This window comes from Neophocaena asiaeorientalis, unplaced genomic scaffold (assembly GCF_003031525.2).
Source record: "Neophocaena asiaeorientalis asiaeorientalis breed wild unplaced genomic scaffold, Neophocaena_asiaeorientalis_V1.1 scaffold251, whole genome shotgun sequence".
Taxonomy (NCBI): Eukaryota; Metazoa; Chordata; class Mammalia; order Artiodactyla; family Phocoenidae; genus Neophocaena; species Neophocaena asiaeorientalis.
Genome location: NW_020173377.1, coordinates 2,845,013 through 2,857,539, shown reverse-complemented (window position 1 = coordinate 2,857,539; position 12,527 = coordinate 2,845,013). Strand labels below are relative to the sequence as shown.

General features: G+C 37.8%; 1 protein-coding gene across 1 annotated transcript in view; it reads right to left on the bottom strand.

Moving 5' to 3' along the window:
• CACNA2D3 (calcium voltage-gated channel auxiliary subunit alpha2delta 3) overlaps positions 1-12,527 on the bottom strand; it is a 772,424-nt gene that overhangs the window by 537,283 nt on the left and 222,614 nt on the right. The window contains exon 4 of the mRNA XM_024746438.1: positions 9,093-9,152. Coding sequence (XP_024602206.1) covers positions 9,093-9,152 — 60 coding nt within the window. The remainder of the gene's footprint in view (positions 1-9,092; positions 9,153-12,527) is intronic.

Sequence of the window (12,527 nt, the reverse complement as noted above, 5' to 3'; positions counted from 1 at the left end):
CTATGGGACTCTGATATTATGGTTAACAGCACCACTAAGTGTTTATCTAATTATAACTACAGATATGCCGAGAGGGTCTCGATGTCCCAAAATGTCCCCTTTCCAAACTGGCTGATACCTGAAACATCACAATCACACTGTGTATGCGGAAACAATAAAACTGTGCTTTAAAAGTATTTGTTTAATTGAAATGTTTAATAAAGATTGAATTGGTGGTGTTTTACTATGTTTAACATATATTTAAAACAAACATGTTTTAAACAAATATTTATTTTAAATAAACATTCCCAGTTTTGAGAAAGCCCAATTGAGAAAACCCAAGATAAAAAAGAATCACAAAAGAACCAAGGACTTGATAGGAAAAGAAAGGGCTTTCTAAAGCAACATTTCAGACTTCTCTAAACACTATTACCTACAAATTAAGGTATACATGGTCATGATAGAAAAAAGAATGTTGTAACAAGAACGACTAGGACAAAGGGGAAACACATAGGGGTTTTATGAGATTATTCATTATTGATAAAATTAAAGATAAAAGACCTAGGTTTCTAAACACATAAGTAGCAAAGAAAAAAGTGAGTCACTAATGTGAAAACATTCCACAGACAAATAAATGATAACTTTGGGAGGAGCAAATAATGTCATTTTTCCCCTCTGAACTATTAAGTAAGGTGACTGTTCAAACAAAACCAAATCAACTACCATTGCTATAAAGTTGCACTTTCTGTCTTTAAATTTGTTAATAGTAATATTTTTATCTGGATTTAGAACAGGGGACGGTAGCAATATAATTAAGCTATAGAAATTATAAACTTTTGAGAAACAATGTTTGTGGTCCAAGATTCTATAACAGAAATGCATTTTTCTCTTTCTTTCAGCTAGAAGATGGCCTTGTGGTATTTTTGGAACAAAGAAGTCTATGTTGTACTCACTACTTACATTGTTAGAGTGCAGAAGATTAAACCACTGGAGTCTTCCCTAGTATGTATAGTTGATCATTCTCTTCATCTCTTTAATAACTGTCCTAAATCCAACTTAATTGGATTCAATAAATTTGGTATTTTTAGGACATCTGCTACATGAATGGAATTATACTAAGTTACAATGAGGAAATTTATAAAAATCATTCGAAGACATAACACAATGCCTAACCTACAACAAAAATTACTAGACATGTGAAGAAGCAAAAAAAATGTGGCTTCAAAAGAAAACAGCACTCAGTAGAAACAGAAATGACCTAGATGCTGGAATTAGCAGAGAAGGAATTTAAAACATCTATTGTAGATATGTCTGAGGACTTAAAAGAAATCATGAACATAATTGGTGCACAGATGGGGAATTTCAGCAGGAAATAAAATCAATTTTAAAAGATTTGATAAACAACAAGGTCCTACTGTATAGCACAGGGAACTATATTCATTATCTTGTAATAACCTATAATGGAAAAGAATATGAAAAAGAATATATATATATATATGAATTACTTCACTGTACACTAGAAACTAATACAACATTGTAAATCAACTATACTTCAACTAAAAAAAAGATTTATTGAAAATTCTAGAACTAAGAGTACAATACATGAAATAACATATTCCCTGGATGAGTTTAACAGTAGATTGGAGACCACAGAAAAAAAAGGGCTAGTAAACTTGGATACCAATTAATAGAAAATAGACTGGAAACAAACTAAACAAAGAGCCACGCTGATCTGTGGGATGATATTAAGCAATCAAACACAGATGTGACTTAAGTTCCAGAAGAAAATGTAACAAGAACGGGGCAGGTAAAATTTTGAAGAAATAATTGTTAAAAATTTTCCAAATATGGTGAGAATATACAAGAATCTCAGCAAGCTCCAAGCAGAATTAATATAAAGAAAATCACATCTAGTAACACCCTTAACCTATCACACTGTATAGTATACTGAAAATCAAAGATAAGGAGAAAGAAATCTTGAAAGCATGAGAGAAAAATGACTCAGTGTACCCAGAGGAACAAAGATAAAAATGATGGAGGACATTTCATCAGAAACATTAAAGATCAGAAGAGAATGGGATGATATCTTCAAAGTGGTAAAAGAAATATGAACTGTCAAGTAAAAATTCTGTATCCAGCAAAATTATCCTTCAAAAATGAGGGCAAAATACAGATATTTTTAGCTAACCAAAAGCTGAGGGAAGTTGTTGCTACCAGACCTTCAATGCCAAAAGGGAAAAAAAAAAGCTAAAAGACGTTCTTCAGGCTGAAGAGATATGATAACAGAAGGAAACTCAATGAAATGAAGAGTGCCAGAAACAGTAAATGTGTAGGTAAATATCAATACATACTACCTTATTTCTTATTTAATTTTTTAGAAGACAGCTGTTTAAAGCAAAACTAAAACAAAATAACATCTTACAGTGTTTATAACACATATAATAGTAAAATATATGATTACATGAAGGAAAGTGGTAGGTAGAAGTACAGTATTCTTGTTTCAGATGGAGTGGGACTTCGCACAGCAAATTAACTCAAGATACACTGTGCACTTAAGTTAAAGATGCCTATTGTAATCCTTAAAGTAACAACTAACGAAACATATCTTAAAAAGGGAGATTAGAACTTTCCTGGAGGATGAGGGTCACATCTCAGTTTACGGAAGTCCCACAACCTAGAACAGGGCCTATCAGGTGCTGAGTTCTGAATAAATCTAAATTAAGCAACAAATGGACACACATGAATAAAACTAACAGGATAAGAAATGATAAGCATCATTAAAGAGGCAACAATAAAGTATCACTAGGTGAGAAAGACTATTATATGGAAAGTAGATAAAATAATTTTAATTTTGCATTTATGGAAAATACAGGTATTACGGGTTCTCTGTTGTTACACACACACACAGATGCACCGGAAATGCACACACTATTGTTTTTGTTCCCCTGGCTATAACTTATAACTTTGCGGGGAGATTTCTTCTAGCCCTGGAGGAGGTAAATCTACTCACCACTCAGTCAAGACTCATTCTTCAGGGATTTGCACCAAGGTCCCTTGAACTCCCAGACCAGGCAAGGTCTCCTGTCCTGCGCTGTAATTATGCCCTGTGCTTACGTTTCTCTTCTTCCTTCCACCCTCCCTCCCTCTCTCCCTTCTTTTTTATGGCTGCATTGGGTCTTAGTTGCGGCGTGTGGAATTCTCTCTAGTTGTGGCACGTGGGTTTTCTCTTCTTTAGTTGTGGCACGCAGGCTCCAGAGCACGTGAGCTCTGAAGTTTGCAGCACGCAGGCTCTCTAGTTGAGGTGCGTTAGCTTAGTAGTTGCGGCGCACGGGCTTAGTTGCCCCACAGCATGTCGGATCTTAGTTCCCCAATCAGGGATCGAACCTGTGTCCCCTGCATTGGGAGGTGGATCCTTTAACACTGGACCCCCAGGGAAGTCCCTGCTTATGTTTCATGTCACTCATCATGATCAAAATTTTAAAATTATTTCTGTCATCATGTCTTTAAAATCTGTCACTCACATTAGAGCATGAGCTCCATGAGAACAAAGACAGCATCAGTCTAGCTCTTGGCCATATCCAAAACCCAGTACCTGACCCACAGGACATCACTGATAACTATTTGTTGAATGAATCTTGGCACATGAGAGATGAATGAGATCTTAGAAATCATCTAGATATTACAATCTGTCTTTTTATGGATGAGCAATCAGTTCCTTGAGCAAGTAAATGGTCCAGTTGGGACCAGAACTACCAGAACCTCCGTTTTCAGACCTCTAGACAAAAGCTCTCTCTGTAAAAGTTATAACGTTCTAGCCAAATGTATTAAAATGACAGTGTGTGTGCGTGTAACAACGAAGAAATTACTTTGACTTTTAAATGCTCACACTTAAAGATTCCTCAGAAACTATTTACATATCAGTCTTGTGAATAAATGACATATGGCAAGTCCTCACTAAGAAACATCTAATGTAAGATCTTAAAATGCAGAAGACTGTGAACCCTGGCCAAGCTGATAAAAAGAAAAAGGAGGAGAAAAGAAAAAAAAAGGATCCCCTGATAAATTACATCAGAAAAGAGGGGCTTATTTTAATACAAAATGTGTGAAATTTTCCTTCTCTTTTCATTTCTTTCTCCTACAGATGTGAACCCTACCTTTCTTGTTTAGTGCACAAAAGTCAATGAGCTATCTCTATAAAAAAATCTATTTCCAGTTCTGGGGTCTGGGTCTTCCGTGTTCCACCTCCTCCCTCAGCAAGGAGTTCAACACCTCACTCAGTCCAAGAGAGCAAGGATGGATTGCGGCTTAACAGAAATAAATGAGAAACGCTGTAAGGGCAGTCATCTCCTCCACCCAGCAAGTACTTCTACTAAACCTGACCTTTGCTCTCCTTCACAACATACAGTCTTTCCCCAGGGCACAGCCTCACTAGCCAGCAAGGGGACGCTGTCAGGAAAAGGACAGCTCTACTCTGCTGTTTGCTAGATGCCCTTCCTAAGCCTTCTGAGAAAGGCTTCCTTCTCCCAGTGGCTATCTCCTCCCTGGGTTCTCCTTCAACACAGCCTCCCAATGCAACAGGCAGTGGCAACGAGGTGGAGGAAGATGCTCTAGCAAGTATCACAAGCTGTCCCACCCCGAGATTTCCCATCAGTGGTCTCTACATCACTTCCAATCCAAACCCCTCACCCCAACTCTGAAATCAGGACAGTGTGTGTGCAAGATAGGTGACAGCAGCTCGGCAGTGACCAGGAGGGGATGTTCAGGACACTGCATCCCCCCAGTTCCCTTCCACTCACACTTTGTTATCCCTCTGAATGTCATCAGGCCTTTTCCGCCTACTACTTACAAAGCAACAAAGAAAAATTATTATAGAAAACTTTGTAATCAAAAAGGTTTCCGTAGGATACACAATGCAAAACCACAATTCTTGTTTTTTCCCACTGTGCACTAGCTCTGTGCAATTGGCACTTATTTAAGACAGCTTTCAAAGAAAAATATGTTTGCAGTTCAAAGATAAGCAGGTTTTTAGTAAACTGTCAAAAGGACTTTTTTCTTCTTCGCTGCCAGTAGAAAAACCCCAAAAGAAAGAATAAGTAAGAGGAGAAGGCTTCTCTCTGAATTATACTACATGCACACACCTAGTTTTCTGGAAATTCATCAATAGCTAGGATAATCAGGGCTAGGGGCTGCCCCCACCACCCCACCCTTGCCCCATCCACATAACGAGAATGAAATGCTAAAATGATCATATGTGATAATTAAGACAGTTTTTAAACTCTTTTCTTATAATTATCAATCTCATATGTGCTCTACATTAAAAACCTATGTTAATTCAAAGCATGCAGTTAAAAAAAGGGAAGATGCCATTTTAACAAGGCCTGTGTTTGCATCAATTCTAACCGAAAAGTGCCCTAATGGAAATATCAGGGAACAAAGAACAAAACCAAGAGGCCAGTCTGGAACCCACAGGACACCATACAGGGGGACAAGCCCAAGGGCTAAACCGACACCAGTGTCCACAAGAAAGTCTTCCAGCCAATGAACCCACGCAGCTCTGGTTTGTGTGCAGGACACTGCACTGTGGGTTGCTCACATATGCTACCCTTCAAAGGCTATATTTTGCCTCTTGCCCCAACATAGTTTTTGTTAAGAACTAACAACCTAGTGCCATATTTTAGGACCTACAGAAGGGACTACCAATGTCAAGGCTATAAGCTCAAAAAGAAAAGGCTAAACCTCTGGAGAAACTGTAAGAGGAAATTTAAATGATAAATAAAATCCTGACAATAAGGAGGCATGACTTTCTTTTGGTAATTTTTGATGATTCTACCAACGAAAAACAAATTCTTCACTTTTAAAGCACATGATGATGCAAAGACACGAAGACTCCAATCTAAAGTGAAAGAAGAGGCAGATCCAGCATTTCCTATTTATTTTGGAAATGGGATGGTGGAGTGGGTGCTAAGACTATGTAACTTGAAGCTGTACAGTTTAGGAAATGTCACAAAAACATTTTTTTTTTCTGTAGGAAAACAGACTCCCAGCTCCCTCTGCTCTTCCCAAGCTAATAGCACGGAAACCTCCTCAACATTACTTCATGGTAAGCAGACGGTACTCTGAAATTTTTTTGATAAAAACAATCCACTGGCAGGTGTTGTAGAGAGGTCAATGGAACCCAGGTTAACAATTGATCAGTTCTAATGGACCATCATAGCAATAAACTCAGAGCCTGTACACAGACCTGCTACCCCAGGGAGAGCAACCGGGCTGACACCCAAGCTGTTAACAGACTTGCGCATAACAGCATCAATGTTTCACAGCTTCAAAACCTTCATCTAAGCAGACATACATTATTTGATGCATATCCATTTTCTCCAAATCATCTCTTTTCCAGGTTTCCACAAAAGTGCACATGGTTTACTCTGACCCAGAGAACATTCTGTCATGGTCCAGAGAGTGAATGACACTCTGTAATATTGACAGATTATTTCAACATCTACTCTGTGCTCAGACCACAGCTGTAGCCTCTGATATTCGTCTTGTACTTATACAGAACAGATGACAATGGGGGAGGAAAAACTGGGCCCATCTTCTTTGTTCCCAAGAGAACAAAAACTATAAGACTCCAGAGACCCATTCTCTCAGTCTCTATTTTTTTTGAGAGGGATACTCATGCTGCATTCGTGTTTCCACCACCACATTTGACAAGGGAATCAGTGTGCTGCACCAGAATTTTATTGTAAAGGATCAATCATAGGAAGGAAGTCAGAGCACTCTTAGAAAATAACAATTGATTCAGATGGACCAAAAAAAAAAAAAAGCGCTCTAAAGTTAGTTAAGCTAAACCACAGAACACTTTTTCTCTCCTGAAGGATAAATAATCCTGCAAGTCAATTAATCATTCCCTCCCTCACCCAGTTACTTTTTGTAGACAACTGATCTCAAAATAAAATTGACTATATGAGCCATAAACACCAGATTTTCCAAAAGAGTCCTTTGGAAATCTTTGGTGTATTTTTCCTGGTCATCACATCTGAAGGCACTTTGTGTCATTACTGATGATATTACCTTTGATTACCTGTTTAAGATGGTTTATCCATAATAAAGCTGCTATAATTCCCTTTGTAATTAATAAGCAATTTGTGGGCAGATACTTTGAGACTGTCAATGTCCTGTTCTTCATCAAACTTTCACCTGCTAGTTTTAGCATCTACTGAAGATTCTTGCCTGAATCAATTATTACCATTATTTTATAACTCCATCATTTCTTCTAACATTTAGTAGTTGGCATTCTACTGTTAAGAGTGTTTCCTTCTCTTTTATTTATGTATTTATCTATTTATTTATTATCAGATTGGACTCACAGATTCTTATCAAATTTAAGTTGATTTGAGTTGAATTTCTGTCATTTACAACCAGAATATTCCTGAAAAGGCTTCTGGAACTCCCAAGGAGACATAGTTTCCCTTGGCAATGCATTCAAGAGATCCTTACAATCTTCAGACCTAAAAGGTGCTTCCTGATGCTTTCATCAAATCCCTTCTGGCCCACTCTAAGAAGTCCAAACCCTCTGAAGGGGAGGTACACTTAAGACAAATGTGACCAACAAATGGACCCTGGTGTGGCTATAGGAAGGCAAGGTGCCTCTTGCTATTTTCAGCTGACTCCTCTGCTCTTTCTCTGTAGCTCTGCTCTAAGAGCAGGGCTGGCTGCCCCACTCCTCTCCAGGTGTTACCAACAGTCCCCAGGGCTTCTCCGCCTCCCCCTGGAGCCTCTCATGCTTGGCTACATTCTTGGTTCTATTTGCTTCACACGTTGGGTGTTATGACTGAAAATGACCCCCAATGGTGGGCTTGATATTTTCTGTTTCCCCTCCGGACCCATTTTTCACCCTTTTCCACCCAAAGCCTCAGAAAGTCTGAACCAAATCAACTACACCAACAGTTGGGTTCAGGCAATGGTGAGTACCAGCAAGAGATCAGAAGGCTAGAGACAGTTATCAGTGTATCTTTTCCCCCAGATTCTACACTTATTAGCTCACCATCTCTCTATCAATTACCCTTTCCATACAGCTACTCTCCCTGGGTTCTAGAAACCACCCCCTCCCCTTGCTCCTTCAAGGCCAGGAGTGTGGCTTGCCCGGGGGTACAACACCATTGCTTGTTGGTTTCTCTTACCATACATCTGTAAATATTTTCTTTATTAAACTTTCCTCCATTACCCCATTTGAGTGTGCATTCTTTTACAAGAGGTACAACCATGGGACAGAGACACAGCCAAAGGCTATCTTTGGTATCACCATCTTTTTCTGTGCTTGAAGATTTATCTTTTCCATATAAATGAAAACACAGCAAAATAAACACTACTTCCTAATTGTGACCACATGGCACTAAAAGAGATATGTTCTAGCAAGGCACAGACAAGGAATTAAGATTCACCCGTTTTGCTAGCAGTGAGGAAAAGTCACAAACCCAAAAAAACAATACAGATGAAATTTCCTTCTGGAGGGACCCAAAGGAACCTCCAAGTATTATTCAATTCACTTCTTGCCTCTAACTATGTTTTATATATACATGACAGCATCAAAGTCCTTCTCAACCAGACACAGGTGTGCCATGATTAGATATGAGATCCACAACAAAAGTTTATTAAGCAGATGTTCAAATCCCAGGTCTGTGAATGATTTAATTTTTAAATATAATTAACAGTCAATTCAAGGTTAGATCCATACATAACAACATTGCTTTCAGTCACTTAAAATGCAGCCATGGAAGAGGGATTTGGATATATTCTGCCATCTATCTTATCAATTTACCATTAAAAGCTCTGGTGATTATTGTCAGTTGACTGATTAACTCCCCCAGAATTAGAGAGGAAACCTGGTTACATGCATGTAAGTGTGTGTTATCACCTACTGTAACTTGCATAGTGGAAAATGGTTGAGGATCACTGTCCTATTTTGTCAAAAAACAGGCACATTTATTTCAACCCTGTACGATTCTCTCAAGAGCCTTCTCTCCAAACCTCTGAACCCTGGTGTTCCCAGTATACCTAGTGTTTCTCCTTTGGCAGCAAACACACAAAACAATTGAACTCAAACTATAATCAATTACCTGCAAGTCTGCATCAAATTCATGTTTCAGGTGTGCTTCCTCTGCAGCCTCCACCAGACGCTGGCAAGATAGAAAGCAACACAAAGGATCAGAACTGTAGCCTCGACCCCATTTCAACAACATGAAACGACCGAAGTTTCTCCATTGCCCAAAAATGACAGATCATATCATGGCATGTGAACTGTGACCTGCTGCCTTTGCTTCCATGAAACTGAAAATAACATCAGTGTCAAAATCTAGTTTTTGCTTTCATCATCCAATCATGTTCTGCATCCACTTTAGTAAAAATTCAAAGACACTGGCCCTTGAGGCCAGATATGGACTCCAAAACCTACCTAGAAAAGTGCATTCCTTAAGCATAGAAGGCCCGTAGTCAAGATTTATTGAATTGAATCGAGTCTAACTCTAAGTGGGCTTTCTTCCCCAATGGTTTACAAGTAGTATTTAATTCCCGCAATTTAAGGTCAATTCCTTCTGCACCCAGCTCTGGTACATAATTATCAAATGACAGTTATTTGAATTTAATGGTACCTCAATGCCACTTTGACAATCTGCATCCCAATAAGAAAATCACTAAAATGAAATCAATATGCAACACCTGTAAGTACACAACTCTTGTTGTTCTTCTTAGCTAAGTAAATTCAACCAATTCATATTATTATGAAAATAATTTCATAAAATTCCATTTAACATCAATGAGTCAACTATCAAATCATTTATTCTTTAATTTGAACTTTCCAACAATAAGTTATTTCCCACCATGAAAATGTATGCTACAGGATATTGCAGAAAACTTGTTTAGTGAAATAATATTTTACTGAAATTTTATTGAACTAAAAGCAAAACCTTAGATTCAAGTAAAGAATTCAACCATTTCTATTTTTTCCACAGTTATTCTTGTAGCCTATGCTGTCTTTAGCTTGCTTTTTCTTGACATATTATAGAACTGAGTTTAACAGACCCTGTTTCAAAAATGATGACGTTAGTATTAATTTCTAAATGATCACAAATCAACAAATGTTCCATGAATAATTATAATATTAAACTGGACACGGAAATAAAGAGAGTGAAATTTATTTGGGTAAGTTAGGCAGCAGTACGAGCACTAAAGCCCTCTCTTTCCGCCAGCGTTGCCCATAGACTGGAATCTGGGAGAGGTGGCCAATCTGGTTTCCCACATTCTCTTCAGATAGTCAGGAAGCAGCTTCGCCTTCTCTGGTCAATCAAAGAACAGACCCCAGGAGAACAGTACAGGGCCAGAGCCACAAGATCCAGTTCTAATTCTATTGAAGATGCAACTCCCTACCATTGCAAAATTTGGGCAGGCCCTTCCCCTCTCTGATTCTCAGTTTCCTCATCCCAAACACATGAAAAGGCGATCCAAGATCAGTGGTTCTCAAAGTGCAGTCCCCCACCAACAGCATCTGTTTCACCTGAGAGCCTGTTAGAAACTCACATTTTCAAGCCCCATCCCAGTCCTACAGAATCAGAAGCTCTGGGGCTGAGCCAAGCAACCTGTTTTAACAAGCTCTCTGGGTGATTCAGAAGCTGCTGAAGTTTGAGAGCCACTGACTACAAATAGCACTCACTCCAGACCCCCTTGATTTATGAGTACCACCAACCTTCCAAGGTTTCCTAAATCTCATTTATCTCTTTAAAATCTGTATGTGTGTGTGTGTATATATATATATATATATATATATATGTATTTCCACTATAAGACATAAAATACTTCATAGAAGAGAGGCATAAAACAAAGGACAGGAAACAGAGAAAAAGCAAAAGGAGAGACACTATCTGTGTAGACTGGACACACTGGCCCCAAACTTTCAATGGGTTGTGGTCTTCTTGGAACGATCCTAGTCAATGAAGCTTGTTACTGTCCTGTGATTACTTGACACAATTTGCATATGTATCAATGTGGACCCTGAAAAATAAATGACTGACAGTGATTTAAGAAATCTGTGTGAGAGCTTATTTTCTTAATCATTTTAACAGATTTAGAATGTATATGCATGTATCATGCATATACATTCTAAATTACATTTACATATTGAGCTTTACGGAGTGTGTGCAACCAATATTATGCATCTCTGAACACTTATGTATCACAAAAACCCATTCATTCTGACTATAATTACTTAAACTCATAGAAGTTGTTTTCTCATGGTGTCTAAGCACTCTGAGAACCCAGAGAAGAAATGTCGATGAAATGGACAAATGACTGAAAGATAAGAACAAAATAAAATTTCTAAATTATCAAGACAGATAATATTGAAAAAAGTGAAAAACTGGAAATGCAAAAAAAAGAAAAAGAAAGCTGTATAGGACCAACAAATAAGAGAACAAGACAGAAATAATAAGCAAGTTGAAGTTATCATGAAAGAACATAGCATGAAATTCATTTCATATATAACATTTTATTTACATTTATATGTATGTATATGTATATCACACATACATGCCAATAACAAATTTATGTGTAATATAACATGAAATGTATTTCAACTACAAATATTGCAATACAAGCCACGGGGCACAAGAAGATAACACATTGGGAACAATTCTGTAATATTGTACAAACCACTGACATCATCCAGAACACTGTTCTTTGTGTGGAGCTGTGAGCCCATGAGAATTTTAATCCTGCAGGCCAGTTTTTATGTTCATTTTCTAGTTAAATTTGCTACATGCCTTTTTTTAACTTAATTTATCTCACATATTTGTTTCCATAAAGATATTTTCCCATCATGCTCACTACAGAGGTTTAGGAGATATGATTCATAAAAAGATAGCCAACTGGCAGCCACATATAATACTGCCTCATGTGAAGCACAGAAGTACTTTGGAACAGGACTCTTTGAAAGGACATACCCTTCTTGCCGTGGGGTTATCCCAATCTGCTCTCTTGATGCCAGCAGGAGACAGGCCTACATTTTATGGGAAAATTCAGGGGGAACCCCCTACATACACACCAAGAACAGGCTCAGCTGCTATGCACAATTATGACAAACAAAACATCAAGAACTAGGTACCTTTTGGAAAGAACAAAGCATAGTCGATCTTCTTGAAACACTCTTATAAAGATAAATGAATTAAAAGAAATGTTATTTAATAAGGAAATCATGTGCCATAAATTTACCTAAAACAGAGTAGTCCTGGGGACAGAGTTCCTATTGTTAATAAAATAAAAATAAATTGAATCATCATTAACAGAATCAAAACCACTCAACTTCCAGCTCTGATGCTTACCAGTAGAAAATAACAGCCCAGAATGTCTCTTTCTGAGCAAATATCCTTATCATCTAAGTCAAATTAAGTATGTTTTTAAAATAAGACTTGATCATTATTTGCAGGCGTGAAAAATCAATTTAAATGTGCTAATATTTTAGTTATTATATAAGGAACTGCCACTGAGCCTGAGGAGACCTGTTA